This window comes from Bos grunniens, chromosome 3, assembly GCF_055505025.1.
Source record: "Bos grunniens cultivar Pamir isolate PY7600 chromosome 3, Bosgru_T2T1.0, whole genome shotgun sequence".
Lineage (NCBI taxonomy): Eukaryota > Metazoa > Chordata > Mammalia > Artiodactyla > Bovidae > Bos > Bos grunniens.
Window position 1 is genome coordinate 102033498 of NC_141167.1, and position 27411 is coordinate 102060908.

Below are 27411 nucleotides of genomic sequence, written 5' to 3' on the forward strand. Positions count from 1 at the left end.
TGAACCTGAGTCTCCTGCATCTCCTCCACTGCAGGCAGATTCTTTGCCGCTGAGCCACTGGGGAAACCCAAAGATCTTACGTAGCATATTAAACCCTAAAGATCACATTTCACATGTTGGTTTCTGTGCTCTAACTATCCTCCCTAATTATTTTTTAAGGTTTGAAGGAGAAAATAACACTGCTAATCTGGTCTTTGCTGGGTTTTGCACCTCTTCACAGTGATCAATGCAAAGAAATAGAGGAAAACAATAGAATGGGAGTAACTAGAAATCTCTTCAAGAAAATTAGTGATACCAAGGGAACTTTTCATAGTGACCAAAGGAACTGTCACAATAAAGGACAGAAATGGTATGGACCTAACAGAAGCAGAAGATATTAAAAAGAGGTGGCAAGAATACACAGAAGAACTATACAAAAAAGATCTTCATGACCCAGATAACCATGATGGTATGATCACTCACCTAGAACCAGACATCCTGGAATGTGAAGCGGGCCTTAGGAAGCATCACTATGAACAAAGCTAGTGGAGGCGATGGAATTCCAGTTGAGCTATTTCAAATCCTAAAAGATGATGCTGCGAAAGTGCTGTACTCAATATGCCAGTGAATTTGGAAAACTCAGCAATGGCCACAGGACTAGAAGAGGTCAGTTTTCATTCCAATCCCTAAGAAAGGCAATGCCAAAGAATGTTCAAACTATGCACAGTTGCACTCATCTCACACCCTAGCAAAGCAATGCTCCAAATTCTCCAAGCCAGGCTTCAATAGTGTGTGAACCATGAAATTCCAGATGTTCAAGCTGGTTTTAGAAAAGGCAGAGGAATCAGAGATCAAATTGCCAACATCCGTTGGATCATCAAAAAAGCAAGAGAGTTCCAGAAAAACATCTACTTCTGCTTTATTGACTATGCCAAAGCCTTTGACTGTGTGGATCACAACAAACTGGAAAGTTCTTAAAGAGATGGGAATACCAGACCACCTGACCTGCTTCCTAAGAAATCTGTATGCAGGTCAAGAAGCAACAGTTAGAACTGGATTTGGAACAACAGACTGGTTCCAAGTTGGGAAAGGAGTACATCAAAACTGTATATTATCACCCTTCTTATTTAACTTCTATGCAGGGTACATCATGAGACATGTCGGGCTGGATGAAGTACAATCTGGAATCAAGATTTCTGGGAGTAATATCGATAACCTCAGATATACAGATGACACCACCCTTATGGCAGAAAGCAAAGAAGAACTAAAGAGCCTCTTGATGAAAGTGAAAGAGGAGAGTGAAAAAGTTGTCTTAAAACTCAACATTCAGAACACTAAGATCATGGCATCTGGTCCCATCACTTCATGGCAAATAGAAGGTGAAACAATGGAAACAGTGAGAGACTTCATTTTCTTGGGCTCCAAAATCACTATAGATGGTGAGTGCAGCCATGAAATTAAAAGACACTTGCTCCTTTGAAGAAAAGCTATGACAAACCTAGTCAGCATATTAAAAACTGAGACATTACTTTGCTGACAAAAGTCTAGTCAAAGCTATGGTTTTTCTAGTAGTCATGTATGGATGTGAGAGTTGGACCATAAAGAAAGCTGAGTGCCAAAGAACTAATGCTTTTGAACTGTGGTGTTGGAGAAGACTCCTGAGACTCCCTTGGACTGCAAGGAGATCCAATCAATCAATCCTAAAGGAAATCAGTCCTGAATATTCATTGGAGGTACTAGTGCTGAAGCTGAAGCTCCAATCCTTTGGCCACCTGATGCCAAGAGCCCACTCATTGGAAAAGTCCCTGATTCTGGGAAAGATTGAAGGCAGGAGGAGAAGGAGACGACAGAGGCTGAGATGGTTAGACGTCATCATTGACTTGATGGACCTGATTTGACCAAACTCTGGGAGTTGGTGATGGACAGGGAAGCCTGGTGTGCTGCAGTCCATGGGGTTGCAAAGAGTCGGACATGACTGAGCAACTGAACTGAACTGAGCAGAGGGTGCTTGAGAAAGGGTTGGAATCTGTGTTAGATCTTGGTATGGTGACTATTTAGCAGCTACCATTCTGAGCTGCTTCCATTTGGAGGGTAGAGAAACAGTTGACTCTTTCAATCCAGCAGGCTCCATTTAATAAGACTCTCAGTCAACTTTTATATTCGTGATTTTGTGTGTGCCTGAAGCAAAGAGCACTTTTCCTAAGCAGAATATTATTTCCTTTTTAATGGAGGCATGTGCATATGTGTGTGCCTGCTAAGTCATTTCAGTTGTGTCCAACTCTTTGCAACCTTATGGACTGTACCCTGCCAGACTCCTCCATCTGAGAGCTTCTCCAGGCAGAAATACTGGAGTAGCGGGTTGTCATGCCCTCCTCCAGGGGATCTACCTGACCCAGGGGTTGAATCCATGTCTCATGTTTTCTGTGTTGGTAGGTGGATTCTTTACACTAGCACCACCTGGTTTCAACGTACACATTTTTTTAATTAAAAAATTTATTTTTATTTATGTACTTAACTCCAGTACTTTGGCCACCTCATGCGAAGAGTTGACTCATTGGAAAAGACTGTTGCTGGGAGGGATTGGGGGCAGGAGGAGAAGGGGATGACAGAAGATGAGATGGCTGGATGGCATCACCGACTCGATGGACGTGAGTCTGAGTGAACTCCGGGAGTTGGTGCTGCACAGGGAGGCCTGGCGAGCTGCGATTCATGGGGGAGTCAGACAAGACTGAGCGACTGAACTGAACTGAACTGATTTATATACTTGAATGTGCCAGGTCTTAGTTGTGGCGTGTGGGATCTAGTTCCCCAACCAGGAATTGAACCCAGGCCCACTGCATTGGGAGCTCAGAGTCTTAGCCACTGGACCACCAGGAAAGTTCCCCTATATTGTACATTTTAAATATGTGCAGCTTACTGTATGTCAGTTATACCTCAACAAATCTTTTAAAAATATTGTATGTGTATGTGAAAAGAATATGTACCCTCAATTATTGGCTGCAGGGTTTTAGATAATAGGTCAAACCTTCAATTATGTTGTTCAGATCTCCTATATTCTTACTGAAACATATTTTTTCTTTTTATTGAAAACTTTATTTTTGGCTGTGCTGGATCTTTATTGCTGCATGTGGGCTTTCTCTAGTTGCACTGAGCGGAGGCTTCTCTCTAGTTGTGGGGCTTCTCATTGTTGTAGCTTCTCTTACAGAGCGCAGGCTCAGCAGTTGCTGGTCTCTGGCTCTAGAGTGCAAGCTTCAGTAGTTTTGGTGCGTGGGCTCAGTTGCCCCGAAGCATGTGGAATCCTCCCAGAGCAGGGATCCAACCCATGTCCCCTGCACTGGCAAATGAACTCCTAATCACTGGACTCCAGGAAGTCCAAAACACATTTTTCTTGATCCATTAATCAACTGAGGGAAATATGTTAACATTTCCCACAATTGTAATTATTAATTTTTCCTGGGAGTTCTGACAGTTTATAAATTTGAAGCTGTGTTATTAAGAAACATAGGTTTATAATTATGTCTTCTTGGTGCATTAAAACATATCAATGTGGCAGCTCTCTTTATCTCTAGTTCATGTTCTTAGTCATAAATTTTATTTTATCTAGTAGTAACATACCTACACCAGCTGTTTTATTTGTTTGTTTAGTATTTGCTTGGCACATATATATTTTCTGTTTTTTTACTTTTAAGCTATTTCTTATGTTTTAGGTATGTCTCTTGTAATCAACATATGCTATTGCTAAGTCACTTCAGTCGTGTCCGACTCTGTGTGACCCCATAGACGGCAGCCCACCAGGCTCCCCCATCCCTGGGATTCTCCAGGCAAGAACATTGGAGTGGGTTGCCATTTCCTTCTCCAATGCATGAAAGTAAAAAGTCAAAGTGAAGTTGCTCAGTTGTATCCGACTCCTAGCGACCCCATGGACTGCAGCCTACCAGGCTCCTCCACCCATGGGATTTTCCAGGCAAGAGTACTGGAGTGGGGTGCCATTCTTCTCCAATCAACATATAAATGGGTATGAATTTTAATTTACTGAATCTTCATGGGGGGTGGGTAACACATGGCTTTGGGGATCTTATTTCTGTGACCAGGGGTTGAACCCATTCCCCCTGCAGTGGAAGCGCAGAGTCTTAACCACTGTACTACCAGGGAATTCCTCAAGTTAAACAGTTCTAATATTCGTAAACAGGCGTAAACAAAACATTCTGGTCTACTCTCCCCCTTTCCCTCTACCTAGAAGCAACCACTTTCAAATCTTGTATCTGGTACTTTATTAATTATCTCTTTTCATATATCTAAGTAACATACAGTGACTACTTGATTTTTTACTTAATAGCATTATGCACTGATATTTTTTTTAAGCCACACTGTGAGGCATGTGAGATCTTAGTTCCCTGACCAGGGATCAACCCCGGCCCCCTCCACTGGGAGCTCGGACTCTTAAACCACTGGACCAGCAGGGAAGCCCCTAGGCACTGATTTCTAAAATAGACAAAAGGGCTCGGCTGTTTTACATCTGCCTTCTCCTTCCCCCATTTCCTCCATATAGTTACATATAACAATTTTGGTTAAAGGACTATTCAGAATTTACATTATTTTGACTATGCAAATAATATTCATAGATGAATCACTATGACCCTTACTGATTGACCCCAAGCTCTTCTCCAGCTGTCTGGATCTCATCTGAATGCATCCACCAATCTCACTTTCTCACAGACACCTTCCTCTGAGCCTCCTGCTGGTGCCTGTCTGGCCTCCTTGCCCTTTCCTCTATGCTCTCCCTTCATGCTCATCCTGGGAATTCAAACTCCTGACTTCTTCTCTACGTTGAATCCTACTGAACTTTTTTGGATCCTTTTTTGAAATTTTTCATTTATTTCTTTCATTTATGGATTATTTTTGGCTGCGCTGGGTCTTCTTTGCCGTGCAAGGGGCTTTCTCTAGCTGCGGTTGCATGGGCTTCTCATTGCAGTGGCTTCTGTTGTTGTAGAATAAAGGCTCTAGGGCATGTGGGCTCAGCAGTTGTGGCTCGTGGGGTCTAGAGTGTGCTCTCAGTAGTTGTGGTGCACGGGTCCAGTTGCCTTGCAGCATGTGGGATCTTCCCAGCCCAAGGATTGAACCCATGCCCCTTGTATTGGCAGGCGGATTCTTAACCAGTAGACCACCAGGGAAGTCTGGATCCTATTTCCCATATTCCACTGGACTTCCTTCTTGGTCTCCTCTTTGCTTTGGTGGACCAAAGGCCCCAGTTTTCTTTGAGAGTGTTATTCTAGCCCAACCAGCCAACCACCAGCATGACCTTATTGGCCTGTGGCAGTGAAGGAGATCACAGACCGAAGAAAATGTGAGGCATTTCATGAAATAAAGGGCAAGATATGTGTGCTCAAGGATTGGGGGCAAGGGTGAACCTTTAGGTGACATTTAAATGAAGCAGTGTTCTTGGAGGTTCAAAGGAAATAGGGTCCTGTCTAAAGAGGTTAGTACCCGTCTGGAGTCTGAAGTCAACACTGATGTAGGATGATATGTCCAGAAACCCCTATCTAAAGCTCTGCACCTGGCTGTAACAATCGGTGCTGCTCCTCCGTCTCAGGGTGACTTGGATCCTCCAGGCAAAAGGAGAATGACTCATTCTTACTGATATGCTTTCCAACAGCAATGTTTCTTATAGTTTATGATTTTAGAGAACAGGGTTTCTCAGTGCATAAGAAAGCAATAGTCACAGAAAGGGGTTGTTATGAATGTCTCTGCTACATAGCTTGGGGGAAACAGTGTTTCTTGTTAACTTTGCTGGCTTTCTGTGTCTCTTATCCCAGCTTGATGAACGGCAGGGTGGACTGACTCTCTCAGTCACAGCTACGTTTTAGTTTCTCAGTGTGTGTGGGAGACAATATTTTTGAGACTTTCTGGGGAGCTGTTAACTGTAAAGTTCTCTGTAGGATGATCTAGCCAGGTCTTTTCTTGAGGGAACCCCAAATGTCAGTATCTTTAGATCAGATTCTCCAAAGCAAACCTATTCCAGTCTCCTACTTGGAGACTATAGTCCTGATTGCCAGTGTTCTGGGTACTGAGCTGGGGGGAAAGGCTGGGGTTCTCAGAATATAGGATGTAAATGTTCTCTCGGTCCTCTCTGGAGCATGAACCTCCAGGTTTCTACTGTGGTTGAGGAGAGGCAGTCAAATTGCTGTGTGGACCTGGGACACACCCCTCCTCAAACAGAGTTTCAAATAGTTCTCCTGTTTCTCATCCCGCATTTATCAACCGCTTCAGACGTATCTGGTGTTGCTGACTCCTGATAATCAGGGGGTTCTTCATCTGCAGTGTTATCAGTTTGTTTTTTCAGCTTTACCCACTGACTTAGAATTCAGTTTTCTTTGATCTGTCTAGTCAGTCACACATATTTATCGGCTTTTTAAGCATCCAATGGTGTTGTCTTTTCCAGTCTCCTTGTCTTTGGGAGCTTCAGTCTTTAAAAAAAAAAAAAACTCTTTACTGTCATTTCAGTAGATTTCAGGAAGGAAAAAAAAAAAAAGAGCATATTCAATGTGCCCTCTATACCCAAATGTCTATCTTGTTTTAAAACCACATAAATTGGATATTATCATTATTTTCATATGTAAGCAGTGTTGATTTAACTTTATTCATGAGTTTACTAATTTTTTTCCACACTAATTCTTGCTTTACAGATCTTCTTTCTGGGATAATTTTTATTCTTCCAGGAGTAAATCCGGTAAAAAGTTCTTTCTGTTGACGTAAAATGTCTTTGTTTCACCCTCACACATTCCAAGAAGTTTGGACTTTATCATGCAGGCAATTGAAGAGAGTGAAGAATTTTAGGCATTCGAGTATGATTAGTTTCATTTGGGGCGGGGCAAGGATGAGGAATCTCTCGAAAACACCCAGGCTAGATATAATGGTGGCTGGAACAAGGATTGTGATGGTGGGCTTGAGGGGGGACTCTGAGCGTTATTAAGGAGGTGGAATTGAAAAGCTTTGGTCATGACAGGGGATAAGAAAGAAGGATGAGGAGAAGACAATTCTCAGGTTTCTCTGTGGGGGTTAGTGGTGGTAACTTTCCCTGAGATGCAAATCCAGAAACAAGAGAATGTTTGGTAGAAAGCAGTGAATTTGGTTCTCATTATGGGGCCTTGGAAGTGTCTGGTATTTTTGGTGGCACTCTGGAATGCAGGTGGAAGATCTGAGTGAGAGATGCAGAGTCATTAGGCCAAGGTGATAAATGTTTGTGGACAAGGTCACCCAGGGAGAAGGTGTGGATTGGAGAGGGAGTGTTAGGGTAAGGGGTGTGAGGGCTTCCAATTTCTGAAGATTAAGTCTACCTGAATGAGAGTGTTGTTGGGTTGGGGAGGATGAGGCTGAGGGGACTTTTTTTTCCGTTGTTTATTTATTTATTCCTGGCTGTGTTGGGTCTTTGGTGCTGCACAGGCTGTCTCTGGTTGTGGAGAGTGAGGGCTACTCCGTAGTTGCGGCTCGAGGGCTTCTCATTGGGGTGGCCTCTCTTGGACGGGCTCTTGAGCACAGGCTCAGTGGTTGTGGTGCACAGGCTTTGTGGCTCTGCGGCATATGGGATCTTCCCAGATCAGGGATCGGACCAGTGTCTCCTGCATTGGCAGGCAAATTCTTTACCACTGAGCTGCCAGGGAAGCCCCCGAGGGGACTTTTGGTTGGGCTCTGTATATGCACATATATGGAGGTTTCAGTGGCTCAGTTTTCCCTTAGGTTGCAACAATTTAAAATAAACCACAGGAAAGCTTTTCCCTCTTTGTTACCACAGTCCCACCTACCCTTTAGCAAGACAGCTGCCTGGGAAATAAGATAAATTTAAGTTCCAGGTAACAATAATAAGCCACCAATAGCACTGGGATCAAACAACTGTGAGGACTGGATTGGTCATTATTCCGTACAGTAAAGAAAATCTAGCCTAGGTATTTTGAGGAGAAAAGAATTTATTGAATTAGATTTTTACCAAGTTATTAGAAGTAAAGTAGGAGAGGGCTCTACTCTGGGCTTCCAGGAATAATTCTCAGAACATGTCAGAACCAGTCAGTTGGGGAGGCTGCTATATATTCCATGATCAGAAAGCTGAGAGGCTATCAGAAGATTTATTGGAACTATCCAGTTCAAGAATACAATTCTAAGAGTTTCCTGGTGGTGCAGTAGTTAGGACTCTGCACTTCCACCACAGGGGCCATGGGTTTGTCCCCTGGTTGGGGAACTAAGATCCCCAGCATAGCCCCTCACCCTGAAAAAAAAAGTACCATTTATTTATTATTATTTTTTAGTACCACTTATTAAAAAAAAAACACACACACACACACACAAGACTACTCCATTGCAATTCAGTGGGGGAGAGGATGATCTTTTCAATAAATGGTGTATATCCACATGGAGGAAAAATGGAACTTTGATTCTTAACCTCATACCACATATAAACATTAATTTACACTAGGTTTGTGGCTGAGACAGTAAACAGTCTGCTGTGATGCAGGAGACTTGGGTTCGATCCCTGGGTTGGGGAGCTACCCTACAGAACAGAAGGGCAACTCACTCCAGGGCATTTCATGGGCAGAGGAGTCTGGTGGGGGGTAGTCGAAAAGAGTCAGATACCACTGAGTGACTAACACTCATGAACTTAAAAGTGAAAAGTAAAACAAGCCTGCTAAGGAAAAAATTTTTTTCTTGACCTTAAACAGGAGGTGGAAAACACTAACCTAAAAGAAAGGTTGATAAATTGAACTTTATTAAAATTTTAAAAATTCTGGGAATTCCCTGGTGGTCCACGCTTAGGACTCTGAGCTTTCATTGCCATGGCTCAGGTAAAATCGCTGCCTGGGGAACTAAGAGCCCACAAACCATGTGGAGCAGCCCCCCAAAAAGAAACTTCTTGGATGAACTTGGAAAACATTCTGCTAAGTGACAGAAGCCAAACATGAAAGGCCATATATTGCATGGTTCCATTTGTGTGCAATATCTAGATAGTTAAATCCATAGAAACAGAACAGAGGCTGCTGGTTGCCAAGAGCTGAGAGGGTGGGGCATGGGAGCAACTGATTGATGGGTATGGAGTTTCCTTCTGGGGCGTTGAAAATGTTTTAGAACTAGATAGCTGTGGTGGTTACACAACAATATGAATATGCCACTCAATTGTTCACTTTAAAATGTTAATTTTATAATATGTGAATTTTACCACAAAAAATTAAAACTTGATGTTCACCAAAAAAAAAAATCATTAAGAAAGTAGAAAGGCAGACGTCACTGGTGGTCCAGTGGTTAAGAACCTGCCTGCCAATGTAGGGGATACAGGTTCAATCTTTGGCCTGGGAAGATCCCAAATGCCTTGGGACAACTAAGCCCGTGCCCACTACTACTGAGCCCATGCTCCATCTAGAGCCTGTGCTCTGCAACAAGAAAAGCCACTGCAATGAGAGCCCCAGCATGGCGACCAGGGGGTAGCCCCTCATCGCCGAGGCTAGAGAAAGCCTGAGCACACCAACTTGGACCCAGCGCAGCCAAAAAGAAAGAAAGAAAATAGAAAGGCAAGCTATAGCCAGGAAGAAAATATCTGGAATTAACATTCTCTCTCTCTTTTTTTTTTTTGATGTTTGAACTACTTTATTCTGATTCTAAACAAAAAGGAACGAGAACGACAGTAACAAACAAGATTCCACCTCTCAACATTATGATGTGACTATAGCAGTTGTTTTTAAACTTAAAAAAACTTATTGTTTTCTGGCCACACTGGGTCTTCGTCGCTGTGAGACGGCTTCCTCTAGTTGTGGGGAGCAGGGCTACTCTTCGTTGTGGAGCACAGGCTCTAGAGCATGGGCTCAGTGTATGGGCTTAGTAATCCCAAAGCATGTGGGATCTTCCCGGACCAGGGATTGAAACTGTGTCCCCTGCACCGGCAGGTGGGTTTTTATCCATTGCGCCACCAAGGAAGTCTTATGGCAGTCTCATATTTGAAACTCAAGGAGGAAATAACTGTCCCACAGCACCTAAACATGCAGGTCCAAAAACGAAGGTGTATTTTTTACCTGCCACATTCACTCCAAAGCCCATCCAGCTCCTTCAGCATTCAAACATTAAGCACTTGTTCTGCTTAGCTATGGAATAAAGTGGCAAACTTGCTGTACCACTGACATCACAGAACAGTTGCCTATACAACTGGACTTCTGATGCTGGACCCCAACTTCACTTTCTCACAGGTCATCATCTTCATCCGGGAGAGCAGTCATCTGAGCAACGTCTAGATCATGTTCATACTGCACCTCTAGTGGGGCAAGAGCAGGCATGGCAACAAATACCAACTGAGAGTCTCCAATCAGTACCTACATACTTCTCAAATTCACCAGTCAGATGTCGGTTCATGAATGTAGCTCTCCAGTACCACCATCACCAACCAATACAAGTTTGAACTGAACCTGGGGTTCTTCTTGGGCAGCCATCATGATGTTATTTCCCAAAGAGTTTCTGCCAGTCTGACTGAAGGCTGAAAAGATGGAAGAAGTGCAATTCCAATCTGAAATTAACATTCTTGACAAGGACTTGTGTCCAGAATATATAGAAAACTACAAATCAAAAAGCAAAACAAGATAAAACAAAAACAAACAAAATAGACCTCCCTGACAGTCCAGTAGTTAAGACTCCATGCTTCTACTGCAGAGGGGCGTGGGTTCCGTCCCTGGTGGGTTCAGGGAACTAAGATCCGACAGGCCACATGGCATGGCCAAAAACAAAGAAATGAACAGACTAACAATTAAATCCTGGACAAAGCACTTTACAAAAGAGATGATACAAATGGTCAATAAGAGTAATGAAAAGGTGTTTAACATTTTTAAACAGTGTGATACAAATGAAAACCACAATGAAATACCACAATGTATCCACCAGAAAACACTTACTTCTGCTTTACTGACTAAGCCAAAGCCTTTGACTGTGTGAATCACAACAAACTGTGGAAAGTTCTTAAAGAGATGGGAATACCAAACCACTTTACCTGCTTCCTGAGAAATCTGTATGCAGGTCAAGAAGCAACAGTTAGAACTGGACATGGAACAACTGACTGGTTCCAAATTGGGAAAGGAGTACATCAAGGCTGTATATTGTCACCCTCCTTATTTAACTTCTATGTAGTGTACATCATGAGAAATGCCGGGCTGGAGGAAGCACAAGCTGAAATCAAGACTGCTGACAGAAATATCAATAACCTCAGATATACAGATGACACCACCCTTATGGCAGAAAGCGAAGAACTAAAGAGCCACTTGATGAAAGTGAAAGAGGAGAGTGAAAAGCTGGCTTAAAACTCAACATTCAAGAAATGAAGATCATGGCATCTGGGCCATCACTTCATGGCAAATAGGTGGGGAAACAATGGAAACAGTGAGAGACTTCATTTTCTTGGGCTCCAAAATCACTACAGATGGTGAGTGCAGCCATGAAATTAAAAGACATTTGCTCCTTTGAAGAAAAGCTATGACAAACCTAGTCAGCATATTAAAAGCTGAGACATTACTTTGCTGACAAAGGTCCGTCTAGTCAAAGCTATGGTTTTTTCAGTAGTCATGTATGGATGTGAGAGTTGGACCATAAAGAAGGCTAAATGCCAAAGAATTGATGCTTTTGACCTGTGGTGTTGGAGAAGACTCTTGAGACTCCCTTGGACTGTGTGGAGATCCAACCAGTCAATCCTAAAGGAAATCAGTTGTGAATATTCATTGGAAGGACTGGTGCTGAAGTTGAAGCTCCAATCCTTTGGCCACCTGATGCCAAGAGCCCACTCACTGGAAAAGTCCCTGATGCTGGGAAAGATTGAAGGCAGGAAGAGAAGGGGATGACAGAGGCTGAGATGATTGGATGGTATCATCAACTCAATGCACATGAGTTTGAGTAAACTCTGGGAGATAGTGAAGGACAGAAAAGCCTGGTGTGCTGCAGTCCATGTGGTCACATGGAGTGGGACCTGGCTTAGTGACTGAACAACAACAATAGTACCAGTATATGAGTCGTAATTATGGTTCCATGGGCTTTCCTGGTGGCTCAAGTGGTAAAGAATCTGCCTGCAATGCAGAAGACGTGGGTTCAGTCCCTGGATTGGGAAGATCCGCTGGAGGAGGGCATGGCAACCCACTCCAGTATTTTTGCCTGGTGAATCCCTTGGACAGAGGAGCTGGCAGGCTACAGTCCATGGGGTTTGCCAAGGGTCGGACAGGACTGAGCGACTAAGCATAGCAGCACAGAAGACTCAGAGGAGAGGAGAATGGAATGCCCGTGGGCATTCCCATACATTCACAAACATCCAGTATGCGATTCTAATTTGTTCAGAGGTGGACGAGGAGCTGTGAGTTGGGACAACTGCACGCAACCTTGCGAAATTCAGAGCTGGAGAAGGGGTTCCTAATCCCATTTGCCATGGCTTTACAAAGCACTGTGACATTTTATTTTATTTATTTATTTTTTTTTTCACTTTTTTTTTTCACTTTGACATTTTAAACCGTTAAAATCATCACAGAAATCATGTCAGGTGGGCATTATAATTCCAATTTTATCCATGAGAAAATTTAGTTGAGGAGGTTGAGCAATTTGCCCGATGAACCATTTGACAAATGGTGGCCCGATACTCCCATCCGGAGGTTCTGATTCACACTTCAATACAATCGCTATTACCCACTCTCTCAGGGAGCGCCATAGTGTCCTGGGTCCCGGAGTCTTGGAAAGCACAATAGAAACATCTTAATAAGGTTTCCAGCGGCTGTGTGCAAGGCGGAATAGGTAGGCTTGCGGGCCGGCTGGGGTATATATGAGGTGGTATACTGGACTTGCAAAGGAGTTCAGCGAGCGCTTGCTGACTTGCTGTTGTTTAGTCGCAAAGTCGTGTCTGACTCTTTGGGAACCGCCCCCCACCTCCCGCCCCGCCCCGCCCCCCCAAGGACTGTAACCCGCCAGGCCGATTAGAGAGTAACACTTTCGGAGTATCCCTCCTCTTCCTCCGCCTTCAGGGGGCAGGGCCACAAAGCGCGGGAAAACCGGCCACGACTCCACCCCCTACCCCTGCTAGGGGCGGGGAAGACGAGAGCTCTTTAAATGGGTAACGGAGGTGGGGAGGGTTTCTCCATCCCCTTTCTCCGTGCTTAGGAAGCCTACCACATTGCCGCTTTAAGATCCCTTTTGAAATGGACCTGGCCACGCCAGCACCCTAACGTCACCTCTCCCTTACTTCCGGCCTGCAAGCCCGTCCCAGGTTTCAGGTGCCGGTTCCTTCCACACTACAAATCCCGCCCCCGCTACGAGCCCTCCTGCAGAGGGAGGAGCAGTGGTTGACGTCGTCGCCCAAGAGCTAGCCCTTGCGAGGATCCCATCCAAGTAGATTATATGACGGTTTAGATAGTGGGAAAACCGCGAGGAAATGGGCAACCAGATGACGTGATGCTTTCGGTGACGTCCCACTTTGTGACTTCTGCACGGAAAAACTGACATGGGGGTGTTGCTTGAGAAAACAGTGCAAATGAACCCACACATCCGGGTTCCACTCAGGGCAAACGAGGTTCTCCTCAAAGTGCCCAACAAATAAAAAGTGGTTCTGAAATTTGCATAAGTGATCTGTAGGCTTCTTGGATTGTGGCCAATAGGGAGTGAAGGGGCGGAGACGCACCTGGGTTAGTCACCGCCTCCAGTAGGAAAGCAGGGAATCAGATTGGTTTCTTTCTAAGCGACAGTCGCGGAGGGCAATCATTTTTGAGACGCACAGATGAGGGCAGGTGGGCCCCGGCGCAACCAATGAGGAGAAGCATCTTCAGAAGGACCAAGCTTCTTGCCCAATGATGCCGGGAAGGCTGTACGGAGCTGGTTCAGAGTGGCAGCACTTAAGGCCAATCCAGTGTGGAGCTGGGCGGGGCGAAGTACTGAACGACGGGGGCATTAACCAATGGCGAGTGCGAAAGCGGGCAGCCCAGACCGGGAACGCGAAGGGAGCTGAGGGAGGGGGAGGCTGAACCGGAGAGAAGCAGGAAGTAGCGGCGGTCTTGGAGAGGGCGGCGGCGGCGGCGGCGGTAGCGGCCGGAGCCGTGGGGAGACCGCCGGGTCTCGGCCCACACTGGGAGCGGAACAAGAAAGCGTGTCTGGGGTAAATACCCGCCTTTGGCCCCGCCCCCTGGGGGGGCGGGTAAATACCCCCGCCCCTCCCCCACTTGCTCAACTACCACCCCCCCCCCTCCGCGCCGCCCCCCCGGGATGGCTTCTACTCTGGCCCCGACGCCGCCCCCGTTCCTTGGGGCTGGTGGGCGAAACTCCCAGCCTGTTGAAAGCACAGCCCCTAGCAGGGTAAACGTGGAGGGAGGGTCGGGGTCCCCAACTCCTGGCGCCCCTGGCCCAAGAGGCGTCCGAAGCGCGGCCCGGGGACTGGAAGCTGCGGGATGTCGCGACCTAAAATGGTGTCCGTGTCCGGGGGTGGGGGCGGGGGAACTGGGCCAGGCCGGAGCGGAGCCTGCACCCCGCCTGGGCGCGGGTCAGCGTCCGGGCCCGGACGGGACTCAGGCTCGAGCTCCGGGCCGCGACGCGCCTTCCGATTCCTCTCCGGTCTCGAGAGAGCCTCGGGAGTCCGCGGGGGGAGGCTGCGCTGCGCAGGGAGGGAGGGAAGGAGGTCGGAGTTGGGACGGACCCCGGCTGGAGAGCTGCGAGTCAGGCAGAGACTGTCCCCTCCCAACTCTCTTTCCACGCCTCCCCTACTCCCGTTCCTGGGCCGGGAGGTGCGGCGCGGCAGCTCCCTCAGGGCCTGGCCTGGCGGAGGCCCGTCCTTCCCTTCGCACGCGGGTGAGAACTAGAGAAGGGCGGCGCGCCTCAGTTTCCCCTCTGACTTCTCCCATGTACACTCCGCCCCCTCCCCGCAACCCTGGACATGCTCCCCACGCAGGTCCTCGGCAGATGGCAGAGACTTAATTCAGCCCGTTGCCCTGCTTGGCGGCAGCCTAATCGCCCCCGGCCGCCGGCCCCTCGCCCTCCTGTGCGCAGCAGGCCCCGGGCCAGGGAAGGGGACGCGGGGCCCCCTCCCGACCCAAGCCAGTTCACCCTCTTCCTGTTCAACCCCTTCCTTTGGCTTTTGGGGAAGAACGGAGGGAAGGAGGGGGGCTGGAGCCCAAGAGACAGGGCGCAGCAGCCGCAGAAGGGCCTGGACTGTGGGGCGGGGGAAGCCTCTACGGCCTTGAGCTCCGCTGCTTGATCTACTGCCTGTTCCTGACTGTCCGATGACCTCTAAGTCACTTGGACGTCAAAGAGGGAGTTGCTTGGAGGAGGCAAGTTCGTAGGTGTATTCTCATAGCCCCCATTGATCTGTGCTCCACCAGCCCACTTTTCTGAGCGCCGAAGCGGAAGGTGGCTCTGGCCTCTCAGGGTGGGAAGGGCGCCGGGGCAGGGGAGGGCTGCAGCCATCCAGCAGAGCAGACGCAAGGGTGGAGGGCTTTGTTTAAACCCAGAGCCTGCAGAATTAAGTAGAGGGGGATGAAGGGAGGACTCCCCTTTCTTCCTCTAGTTGGTACCCTCTTCCTCCACCCCCACCTTGGTCCCAGCAATGCCAGCTGCCACCTGCTGGGACTCTCTCCAGTTACAGTCTAAAGGCTGGAAGGAGGTGAGAGAATTGGCCTGGGAAACGGCTTGCATCCTGGGCAGGGAATGTGGAAGGAAAGAGACTTCTTCAGTTGCTTCTTCCTAGATACAGAAACACTGTGGGGAGAGAGGTAGGGAACAAGCCTGGGTCCCCCACAGACTCTCAGCCAACCTTGTTGGTTTAGTACTGCTGTAGTCTCTTGGGATTTTTTTTTTTTCCCTTGTACTGGGACAGGTGGGGGTTGGGTGAGCCTTCCTGGGCCACTGCTGCCAAGGGAAAATGAAAAGGGTGAGGGGTGTGAGTTGGGGATAACCTGAGGTGAGGAGCTCAGAGGAAAAATGAGAGGAGTGAGGAGCCTGACTTTTCCCCATTGTGGCAGCTGTGCTGGATAAGCTCATACCCTGGAGTTTTATTCCCGAGAGAGCAAGCTGGGGAGGCGGGGGCGGGGCTGGCTAGGGGAAGGCCAGGCACTCCTGGGAAGGTAGGTGAGGGAGCAGCAGGTGTTTGTGGCAGCAGAGGCCTAGGCTGGGGCCCTTGTGACCAGGCTGCCGTCACAGTTTTCCGCTGCTTCTTCTCTTTGTCTCTTTCTGTTCCTGTGTCTTATTCTTTCCATTTTGGTCTCTTGGGCAACTTCCCTGAACCCACTTCTCCCTGTTAACCCAGCTAGATCTCCCAAGTGCCAGTAATGACCCCAAGTGGCCCAGACTTGACCTTCCCTGACCCCTGACTCTCGTCTCTGACCCCAGCCCTAGATTTCCAGTGCTTATTCTCTCCCAGCGCCTTCTCAGCCTGGCATGTCCTTGTCCTAGCTGTAATAATCAGTTATTCTGTGGGTTCTAACTCTCAGGTTTAGGATTCATATCATGCTCAGAACAACCCTATGATAATTTGCCCACTGTTTCAGACAGCAAGAGTAAGGCAGTTGAGTAACTTGCTTATACAGCAGGCTGTTGATAAGGCTGGAACTGGAATCAGTCCTTGCATCTTGGCTTAAGTTGCTGCCCTTTTGTGCATATGGCCTTTCAGATCTTTGTGGACCCCCAGAAGATGCACGAAGAGTATGAATGGATCCCATGCTGCTGTGAATGAGCTTTTAAACCTAGAACATCTTGTACATTCGCCTCCTTAATAGTAGTATTGATTAGTTGATTGATTCTGTGCTGGGCACAGGAGGGGTTGTGGTGGTTTCAACCAGGACGCTCACAGAGCTTCCTCCGTCTCTACTGTTGTCTCTCAGCTGTGTTTCTGAGAAGTCTCTTTTCCTTTGCTTTCTCTGGATTTTCTATGGATCTTTCTCTGGAATGTGCATGCTACCTTCCTTTCCAGTTTTAGGGTTTGGAAAAACAGGTGCCTCCACCAGCTCTCTAGGATTTGCACTATGATGGAGGTGTGCCCAAGTCAGTGTGCACGGACTTCTGAGAGGGAATGTATGTGGGGATCCTGAGGGAGGAGGTCCAGAGTTCCTGCTTTCAGACATCTCAGTTTCTCACTTTTTTCCCTGTTCTCCTCAGGTCTGGGACCGATTGCCATGGGGGACATGAAGACCCCTGATTTTGATGACCTCCTTGCTGCCTTTGACATCCCTGACATTGATGCAAATGAAGCCATCCACTCTGGGCCAGAAGAAAATGAGGGGCCAGGAGGCTCCGGAAAGCCTGAACCCAGTGTAGGAGGTGAATCTGGAGAAGCAACAGCAGCTCCTGCCGGGGACGGCCCTGGGGGGCCCACCCAAGCCTCTGACCATAGCCTGCCACCGCCGGACGTCTCAGCAGTCAGCGTCATCGTCAAGAACACTGTGTGTCCTGAGCAGTCAGAGTCCCTGGCTGGGAGTTCAGGAGGGGAAGGGGCCCGGGCAGGGGGAGTGACGAAGGAAGGCCCTCTGGGACCTCGTCTGATGCAGAATGGTTTTGGGGGCCCTGAGCCATCCCTTCCAGGAACCCCACGCTCTCCAGCTCCTCCCAGTGGGGGTACCTGGAAAGAAAAATCCCTGGAAGGCAAAGCTCCGCTGGATCTGTTTGCTCATTTTGGGCCTGAGCCAGGGGAGCACCCTGATCCCCTTCCTCCCTCTGCGCCCTCCCCACCTCGGGAAGGGGCCCTGACCCCACCTGCTTTCCCCTCTCCCTTTGAGCTGACCCGGGAGAATGGCCCAGCCCTGCTGCCCCCCTCTTCTCCCCCATTGCTGGGGACCTTGAAGCAGGAAAGCTGCAGCCCTCTTCATCCCCAGAGCCTCGCCCAGCCAGGTTCAGGCACTAGCCCTGAGGCCACAGGAGTTCCTGCCAGTGCCTCCCCTTCCCAGGTGGCAGGCGTGTCCTTCTTCAAGAAGTCTCCGGGGCACCAGAGCCCTCTTGCCTCCCCTAAAGGGCCCAGCTGTCAGCCTCTGAAGGAAGAGGAGGATGAGGGACCGGTAGACAAGTCTTCCCCGGGAAGTCCCCAGAGTCCCTCCAGTGGAGCTGAGGCTGCGGACGAGGACAGCAATGACTCCCCTGCCTCCAGCTCCTCTCGGCCTCTCAAGGTGCGGATCAAGACCATTAAAACATCCTGCGGAAATATCACAAGGACTGTAACCCGGGTCCCCTCAGACCCTGATCCCCCTGCCCCCTTGGCTGAGGGGGGCTTCCTGGCGGAGGCTAACCTCCTGAAGTTGTCCCCGGCAACCCCAACCCCCGAGGGTCCAAAGGTGGTGAGTGTCCAACTGGGTGATGGCACGAGGCTCAAGGGTACTGTGCTGCCTGTGGCCACCATTCAGAATGCAAGTACTGCCATGTTGATGGCGGCCAGCGTGGCCCGCAAAGCGGTGGTTCTGCCTGGGGGCACTGCCACCAGCCCTAAGACGATGCCTAAGAATGTGCTGGGTCTGGTGCCCCAAGCCCTGCCCAAGGCTGAGGGGAGGACAGGGCTGGGGACAGGGGGGCAGAAGGTGAATGGCGCCTCAGTGGTAATGGTGCAGCCTTCTAAGCCGGCCACTGGGCCGGGGGCAGCAGGTGGCACGGTGATCTCACGGACCCAGTCCAGCCTGGTGGAGGCCTTCAACAAGATCCTCAACAGCAAGAACCTGCTGCCTGCCTACCGGCCAAACCTGAGTCCGCCGGCTGAGGCCGGGCTGGCCCTGCCACCCACGGGCTACCGTTGCCTCGAGTGTGGGGATGCTTTCTCATTGGAGAAGAGCCTGGCGAGACACTATGACCGCCGGAGCATGCGCATTGAGGTCACCTGCAATCACTGCGCCCGCCGCCTGGTCTTCTTCAACAAGTGCAGCCTGCTTCTGCATGCCCGCGAGCACAAGGACAAGGGGCTCGTCATGCAGTGCTCACACCTGGTCATGAGGCCGGTGGCCCTGGACCAGATGGTGGGGCAGCCGGACATCACGCCCCTGCTGGCTGTCCCACCTGCCCTTGGACCTCCAGCCTTGCCTGCCTTGGGCAAGGGTGAAGGGGCCGTCACCACATCCGCCATTACTGCAGTTGCCGCAGAGGCCCCCGTGCTGCCGCTCTCAACAGAGCCACCCGCCACCCCTGCCACCTCTACTTACACGTGCTTCCGCTGCCTGGAGTGCAAGGAGCAGTGCCGCGACAAGGCCGGCATGGCTGCCCACTTCCAGCAGCTCGGGCCCCCCGCCCCTGGGGCCACCAGCAATGTGAGTTGCCTTTCACAGCCCCTCCCTGGGAAGGGGACAGCCAGGTGCCATGGGGACAGGGTCTAGGAAGGCGTGAGGGCTTGGTTAGAAGGAATGGGGTCAGACTCACCTTGTTTTGACCCCCTCGACAGGTGTGCCCAACCTGCCCCATGATGCTCCCCAACCGCTGCAGCTTCAGCGCCCACCAGCGCATGCATAAGAACCGACCTCCCCACGTCTGTCCTGAGTGTGGGGGCAACTTTCTGCAAGCCAATTTTCAGACCCATCTCCGGGAGGCCTGCCTACATTTCTCTCGCCGCGTAGGATACAGGTGCCTCCCACACCTCCTCCCCATATGTCGACACTTTTCCTCCTGTACTTGATGGTCTCGTGGCTCCTGGGACCAGCCTTTTAGAAGGCGAGCCCGTCTCTCCTGCTGAATCACTCAGCCATGCTGTGTTGGTGAGTGCAGCCTGAGCTCCCTGCCTTTCCATCGCTCCCCACGGAGCAGGCGAGCAGGGCCACCTCTGGAGCACCAGCTCTACCTCCGCAGGCCTCCCCTCTGGGACTGGGTCCTGTGACTCCTTCCTTCCTCCACTTGCTCGTGTTCCACTGCCGATTAACTTCTCAGGTCACCCGGTCCCCGAGAATGAGTGTCGGGTTGGGGGTGGCTGCAGGGATGCTCCCCACTCACCACCGTGCCTCCGACTTTCTCCCCAAGGTGCCCCAGCTGTGCAGTGGTGTTTGGGGGTGTGAACTCCATCAAGTCCCACATCCAGACGTCACACTGCGAGGTTTTCCACAAGTGCCCCATCTGCCCCATGGCCTTCAAGTCTGCACCGAGCGCCCACGCCCACCTCTACACCCAGCATCCCAGCTTCCACACGCAGCAGGCCAAGTGAGACCTGGGGCGGGAGCATAGGGGTGGGGTGGGAGGTGGGGTGGGATCGGGCCTTCATGGGGCAGGATGTGGGCATTGTCCTCTCCTTCCACACAGGATGATCTACAAGTGCGCCATGTGTGACACGGTCTTCACTCATAAACCCCTCCTCTCCTCACACTTCGACCAGCACTTGCTGCCCCAGCGTGTCAGTGTCTTTAAGTGCCCATCTTGTCCTCTGCTTTTTGCCCAAAAAAGGACCATGCTGGAACATCTCAAGGTAGAGGAGTCAAGAGACAGAGGCGGGTGCTCAGCTGTATCAATCGGGGGTTAAGATCACACACCCCTCTGGAAATGGGAGCGGGGGAGAGGCCAGGACTTGGGCAAAGCCAGGCCCTCCCCCCAAACAGCCACACGCCTTGTCTCCCTCTCACAGAACACCCATCAGTCTGGGCGCCCGGGGGAGGAGACCGCTGGGAAAGGAGCTGGGGGTGCCCTTCTGACCCCCAAGACAGAGCCCGAGGAGCTGGCTGTGTCTCGGGCAGGAACCGCTGCCCCTACTGAGGAATCTTCTTCAACCTCAGAAGAGGAGGAGCCGCCCAGCTCCCCTGAGCCCCCTCGCCCAACCAAACGGCCCCGGCGAGAACTGGGGAGCAAAGGCATGAAGGGCGGGGGCGGGGGCCCTGGCGGCTGGACCTGTGGCCTGTGTCACTCCTGGTTTCCTGAGCGTGACGAATATGTGGGTCACATGAAGAAGGAGCATGGCAAGGTGAGGGGGGCGCCCCCTGGGAGCCAGAGGGGCTGGCCTGGGATTGACCTGTGTGGCAGTGGGGATGGGGTCCCAGATGGGAGCCTGGCTCTAAGACCCCCCCACCCCCTGCTCTCCTAGTCAGTGAAAAAGTTTCCCTGCCGCCTGTGTGAGCGCTCCTTCTGCTCGGCCCCCAGCCTGAGGCGCCATGTCAGGGTCAACCACGAGGGTATCAAGCGAGTTTACCCTTGCAGGTAACCTTCACCCCTGTGCCCCTGTCCTCTTCTCTGTCTAGCAGGGTGCCCCCAACCCTGGTTCCCCAAAACAACCTTCCCGCCTGCCTCTTAGGTCTGAGTGGACTGACGGTTGAGGCCTCCCTCTGCTCAAGCCGCGAGCCTTGGTCTTTGGGCTGTGCCCCGGCGCCCACCCGCCCGCTCTCCCCTTTAGGTATTGCACAGAGGGAAAGCGCACCTTCAGCAGCCGCCTGATCCTGGAGAAACACGTCCAGGTCCGGCACGGCTTGCCGCTTGGGGCCCAGTCCCCTGGCCGGGGGAGCGCCCTGGCTCGGGGCCCTGGTGCCAGAGCCCAGGTAGGCGGAGGCCCAAGCTGCCGCGCGGACGTGGACGCGGCCTCGGGGCGCTGGGTGGGGGTGCTGGGGCCGTGGGAGGCCCCGGATACCCAGTTCCTTTACTCTCTTCTCCAGGGGCCGGGACGGAAGCGCCGCCAGTCCTCAGACTCTTGCAGTGAGGAGCCTGACAGCACGACACCTCCAGCCAAGTCCCCCAGGGGTGCACCCGGGTCGGGCGGCCATGGCCCCCTGCGCTACCGGGGCGGCGGCTCAACAGAACAGAGCCTCATGGTGGGCTTGAGGGTGGACGGTGGTGCCCAGCAGTGCCTCGACTGTGGCTTATGCTTTGCCTCGCCTGGCTCCCTGAGCCGTCACCGTTTCATCAGCCACAAGAAGAAACGGGGTGTGGGGAGTGCCAGTGCCCTAGGCCTGGGGGATGGGGAGGAAGAGGCTCCCCCTCCTTCCAGGTCCGACCCAGATGGTGGAGAGTCACCCTTGCCTGCCTCAGGAGGCCCGCTGACCTGTAAGGTCTGTGGCAAGAGCTGCGACAGCCCTCTCAACCTCAAGACCCATTTCCGCACACACGGCATGGCGTTCATCAGGGCTCGGCAAGGGGGCAGTGGGGACAACTAGGGCCCAGGCCTGGACTGAGCCCCCGCCCGCTGCCTTGGGAGCCCTGGGTCACTGCTGCTGCCTGGTCCCTGGGCTGGGGAGTTCCATTATAATTCACGTTTTGTTCAGCTCCTCTTCCGCTAACCCCCAAGGACAACCAGCTTTTGAAGATGGTAGTTACTTGTGGTCCCCACTTGGGTCCTAGTAGAGTGGGTCCTCCATTCTTTCCTTCTGAGCCCAACACTAATTATTTTCTTGCTGCAGCCCCCCCATGTGGGACGGGGGGTGGGGGTGGGAGGATGGGAAGGCCTGATACTGGGGTGGTCAGGGACACGCTCCTCACCTCTGGCACGGATAGCAGTCCCAGCATGCCCTTCAGACTCACTGGCACTCCAGCCCCCACCCCTGCAGTGCCTTTCACTTTTTTTTTTCCCCAGAAACCCAGGGGGGGAGGGGGGGGTTGGTGGGGTTGAGTCCTGTCAAGGGGGTCCCAGGGAGAGGAGGGGACAGGCTCTCAGGAATCCTTTATTCTTGTAGTAATAATACTAACAGTGGGGGAAATGGGAGGGAGAAAACCAGACCATTAAAACTGCTCGTGGTTTAATCCCCATTCAAGCTCCTCTTTTTATGTGGTGATGTGGACGGGTCTGGGAGGGAGGTGAGTGACAAAGCTGGGAAGGCCCTTCTTGGGGGACGAGGTGGTTATTGACCAAGACAGGCAGGGAAAACGCAGTCTTCCTCCCCCTTGTTCTGTGTGGTTCCTTTTGTAACCTGAACACAGGCATGTCCACTCCCCACCCCTGAAAAAAATACATCTCAGAAATGACACAGATGGCTAACTAAGGACTTTATTTCAAACAAAAATTAAAAATAAAAAATTGAGAGCTATCTCCCTGGGTGTGGGGAAGGGATCAGGGCAAGGAATTCCCCGAGGCTAGGCCAGTACCCTCAGATTGGAGGGGCCGTGATCATTCCCTTCCTCACTTCTGGGATGGGGGACCTCAGCAAGTGCAGAACCCTATGCCAAAGCCCACCTACCCAGGGGAACTCGGGCTTGGGCTCAGTCCCTGGGAGGGGACAGGCAGCAGCATGGCCAAAGGCCAACCACAGGATCAAGTCCTCAGTACCAAGAACCTACTCTTTTCTTCCTGGGACCTAGAATACATGAAGCGGATGGCCTGTGGAAAGAAACTCTCGGACCCTGGTGAGGAGAAGTGAGGCCCCAGCGCCCCCCACACTTATCACTTCTGTTCTCTGGAGGGCAGTGAGTCCTGGAGCCCATCAGGTGGTAATACTGACACAGCTGGGGTGGCGGCAAGGAAGCCCCAGTCAGTCTGGACCCCACAGCTGGCTCTCCCCACCCGCCCCGGCAAGCTCTACGGTTACCACATGATCCTTTGTATTTCTTGCCTTCCATTCCCCTTGGTGGATGGCTGGGGGGGTGGGGCTTCCTGGCTTAGGGTTTCTCCAAGGGCCTTCCCAGGGAGGGTCCCCTGAACCCCCCCATCGTGCTGGGGCATGAGGAGGAGGGCGTCACATGATGCCGTTGGTGAGGTACTGGAAGCCGTCATAGAGTTTGGTGGTTATAGACCGCATGCTGCCATCCACCATCTGCTCCACCAGCAGCTGCAGCTGCTCCTCGGTCATGCTCATGTGGAACCTCTCCTTGAGGTTGCGGATGGTGCTGGAGCCATGGAAGCAAGGAAGCTGAGAACCTGGGGGCAGCAGCGAGGAACAGGGTCACACATGGAAAGGAGGGGCAGCGTAACAGTAGAGAGCCAGGCTGCCTGCTGCCCCTGCCCTCCCACTCAGATCCCTGACAGCATGGATGCAGGTCTGCTTGGGCAGAGAAGGGAGGACTGGTGGGAGGCCCTGTCTTGAGCCCCTTTTCATCCCACACTCCTAAGTGCCTCTGGGTAAGGGCACAAGGGCAGAGGAGGGCAGGGGGTCAGCACCGCATCTCCTCCAGGAAGGGCAGAGGGAGCAGTCTTAGGACCCAGAGGGAAGGCCGGGAAGAGTCTGGGGAGCGGGCCCTGAGCTGGGCACTTATCTGGTTGCAGGCCTCTGCCTATGCTATGTCTGACACTCACAGATGACCTGGGCCACCGTCATCACGGGGCCAGACGGGGATGCTCCTGAGCAACGGCGACAACCTGTGGGGTGGGAGCAGGGATGGGGAGGAGGAGACTGGCAGCTCAGAATGGGTGGACACCAAAGCCCTGAGGAGGAAATGGGGATGAGGGCCCAGAGGAGATGGGAGAGGAGGGGTCCTGGACAATAGACTATAGATGGCAAGGCCGTGAGGAAACAGCAGCGAGAGCAGATGAAGAGGAGAGAAGAACACAGCTCGGCTCTGAGCAGAAGGGGTGAGTACGGCCCAGGGAAGGGGTCTGAGGATAGGGCCATCAGAGGTCAGAGGCCAGTGGGGAGCAAGGTGGTGACTGAAAACACCTGAGTTGGTGAAGAGCCAAGCAATGGAAGGAGACAAACTCAGAGCTGGACAAAGGATGGGGAGACAGGAAGAGACCAGGAGGCTGGAGATGGGACTCCTTTTTTTTTCCCCTTAGTGCACACAGGAGGTAGTTTCTGTTGCCTCGGCCCTCCCACCCCCAGGACTAGCTGTCAGGAATCGAGAGGAATATGTGGAAGGAGGAGCAGGGCCCTGGATCAGAGCTGGGATCCCCACCCCCAGTCTTGAGGTGGAATCAACTTTCTGGAGGCTCCATGCCCCAGGGCCCCAACATGGAATCCCAAGGCACTATGGGTCCCACCCTGTCCCCGAACATAGGCTTCTCCCCAGCCCACCTTGTTGCATGATCTCTACGATCTGCACCACCTTATCCATGTGTTTCCGAGCAGCAATCAGCCCCTGCAGCATCAACATCTTGTAATAGTTGAACATGTCGCCATCCAGGCCGCCCATCACCTGCGAGGAGAGAGTTGTGTGCGCAAGGGAGCTCACAACTTCCTCCCTTAGGTAAACGTGCCGAACTCTGTTACTTGTCCACCTCTTATCAGGCAGGAAGCCTCCCAGGACATCCAACCTCACCCTGACTTACTCCCACTTCTGATCTGTTTGTTCCCACTTGCGGGGAGACTACCAGCTCCCCCTCCCACGACACCACCGTGAGGCACCTCTCCTTCCTGACTCACGTCCACAAACTCTGTGGTCAGTTTGAAGGCTGATGTCTCAAAGCCCAGGTTTCGGGGTGAGCTGGATAGGATGAAGCCAAAGTCGATGTGGATGATGTGGCCTTCTGCGTCCAACAGGATGTTCCCATTGTGTCTGAGGAGGGGGCAGATGGAAGAGACAGTAGTAAGTCTGACTGAGGTGGGAGCTTAAGCGGCAACACACTGGCCACATGACACCAGGCAAGGGCCCTGCCACTTTTCCTGCTGCCTAGAACTCAGTCCAACCCCTAGAACCCAAAGCTGGCAGGAGGAAGAAAGAGTTAGAAAAGTAGACTGCTAACAAAGGCAATGGGGTCTGATTTGCTATCATTAAACATAAAATAGTATTATGATTATCCCCATTTCCCAATAATCGCACTTCTAAGCACCCAATCCCAATCTAGCAGAGAACTGGGAAGCTAGAAAACACAGCCTCCGCACTCTGGCCAGCTGTCCTAGAGGCCAAGCACTTGGCTTAGTGGGAGGCGGCCAGTTACAACCTAATTACCTGTGTTTTGTTTGTAATTCCTGTTGGCCCACTGCAAATCAGAAACCCCACTGGAAGGGAACAGCAATCCCAGGCTGCTGCTGCTGCTGCTGCCAAGTCGCTTCAGTCGTGTCCGACTCTGTGCGACCCCATGGACTGCAGCCTACCAGGCTTCTCTGTTCATGGGATTCTCCAGGCAAGAACACTGGAGTGGGTTGCCATTTCCTTCTCCAATGCATCAAAGTGGAAAGTGAAAGTGAAGTCACTCAGTCGTGTCTGACTCTTAGCGACCCCATAGACTGCAGCCCACCAGGCTCCTCCATCCATGGGATTTTCCGGGCAACAGTACTGAAGTGGGGTGCCATTGCCTTCTCCAATCCCAGGCTGAGTGGAGTTTAAATAGTGTGGGGGCTTCAAAGAGTCAGCTTTAACTGTCTGGTAAAACCACTTATGTGAAAAAAAATTTCCCAGGAGGCAATTCCTACAGGCTAGCAGCATGAAGAAGAGAGAGATAAATCCCAGGTCTTTGTGATTCCCATATGAATGGCCAGTCGGAGGGGAACAATTAACATGCTAAGCATGTGAGGCCTGGCCCATAAGGGACCTCCTCAGAGTCAAGAGAGGCTTTGTTAGGCTAAGAGCTCACGGTCTGAGGCTCTGGGGTCGGTTTGGCCAAAAGAAGAGGGACAGGGAGAACCCAGTCCCACCTGAGTCCTTACCCGCTGGGGAAGCATAACAAATTTAGCAACACTCAACCTTGGAGCCAGAAAGCCCCAGATGTCCTAGTCCAGCCTCTCATTTTACAGGTGAGGAGACAAGCCCTGAGAGAAGAAATGACTGACTTGTCCAAGGTCCCAAGCCAGTGAGCGAAGGGCAGTTACTCTTCTCTCCTTAACCGCTGGAGGGAACTCCAGCTGCACTGCTGCAGGGGCCTCATTCTGAAACACTTAGGGGGACCTTCACTGCCGACGCTTCTCTCCAGTGGATGCGTCCATTCAGGACTTAACTACATCTATTCTTTTTTGAGTTATTATGAAAGGTTTACCAGCTGCCTGTCTCTTCCTCCACTTTTAAAGGGTGGACTCTCATCTTTTAAATATATTAGTTTCCTAAAGAAAAGCCCAGAGGCCTGAGTATCACCTGCTTCCCTGCCCCCACTTACTCAACATAGGGGCTCAGGCTCTAGGCTCTCTGGGCCCTGGGTTCCAAATGCTGACTCCTGAGGGACAGTCTAAAGCTTGCAACCAAGCTTTACTCAGCCATAAAAAAGGAATGAAATAATGCCATTAGCAGCAACATGCATGGACCTAGAAATCATCACACTAACTGAAATAAGTCAGACAAAAAGATAAATATTATGGTGGAGTAATAAGTGAACTTATTTACAAAACAGGAACAGACTCAAACACACAAAATAAATGGTTACCAAAGGGGAAGAGGGAGGGTAAATTAGGAGTATGGGATTAACAGATACACACTGCTATATATAAGATAAACAAGAATTTATTTTATAGCATAGGGAAGTATATTCAATATCTTGTATTAACCTACAATGGAAAAGAATCTGATAATATATATGTGTGTCTGTGTATATATATCCCTGTGACTCAGATGGTAAAGAATCTGCCTGCAGTGTGGGAGACCTGGGTTCAATCCTTGGGTTGGGAAGATCCCCTGGGAGACCCACTCTAGTAGCCTTGCAAAGAACTGGACACGACTAAGCAACACACACACAGAGTT

The 27411-nt window shown here is 51.1% G+C and overlaps 2 protein-coding genes and 1 long non-coding RNA gene across 24 annotated transcripts in view; 1 reads left to right on the forward strand and 2 right to left on the reverse strand.

Annotated features, from left to right (window-relative positions):
• Nucleotides 1–12514: 12514 nt before the first annotated feature.
• Nucleotides 12515–13778, reverse strand: LOC147376445 (uncharacterized). Its single transcript, XR_015161002.1, has 2 exons — nt 13646–13778; nt 12515–12702 (listed from the first exon to the last, which is right to left on the reverse strand). It is a non-coding gene; the product is annotated as an uncharacterized LOC147376445 (long non-coding RNA).
• A 200-nt stretch (nt 13779–13978) lies between these two features.
• On the forward strand, nt 13979–22623 carry ZNF687 (zinc finger protein 687). 6 transcript variants are annotated; one of them, XR_015161001.1, is made up of 9 exons: nt 13979–14116; nt 17104–19226; nt 19358–19536; nt 19927–20103; nt 20203–20365; nt 20522–20854; nt 20975–21087; nt 21182–21422; nt 21537–22623. XR_015161001.1 is itself a non-coding variant. In XM_086392622.1 (9 exons), exons 2-9 carry the CDS (start codon nt 17121–17123, stop codon nt 22032–22034), a joined length of 3711 nt encoding a protein of 1236 aa, XP_086248748.1. In that variant the 5' UTR covers nt 13979–14116; nt 17104–17120; the 3' UTR covers nt 22035–22623. The 6 variants fall into 6 exon arrangements, 4 of the variants coding, with proteins under 4 accessions (XP_086248748.1, XP_086248749.1, XP_086248747.1 ...); XM_086392622.1 differs by having other exon boundaries at nt 21281–21422; XM_086392623.1 differs by lacking the exon at nt 13979–14116 and adding an exon at nt 14165–14313 and having other exon boundaries at nt 21281–21422.
• A 222-nt stretch (nt 22624–22845) lies between these two features.
• Nucleotides 22846–27411, reverse strand: part of PI4KB (phosphatidylinositol 4-kinase beta) — a 28406-nt gene continuing 23840 nt past the window's right edge. For 11 of the 17 annotated variants that reach the window (XM_086392641.1, XM_086392631.1, XM_086392626.1 and 8 more), the window contains 4 exons: nt 25167–25299; nt 24819–24939; nt 24104–24166; nt 22846–23728 (listed from right to left, as the gene is read on the reverse strand). In XM_086392641.1, coding sequence (XP_086248767.1) covers nt 23547–23728; nt 24104–24166; nt 24819–24939; nt 25167–25299 — 499 coding nt within the window. In that variant the 3' untranslated portion in view covers nt 22846–23546. The remainder of the gene's footprint in view (nt 23729–24103; nt 24167–24818; nt 24940–25166; nt 25300–27411) is intronic. The other 6 variants (XM_086392643.1, XM_086392635.1, XM_086392633.1 and 3 more) reach the window with 1 other exon arrangement.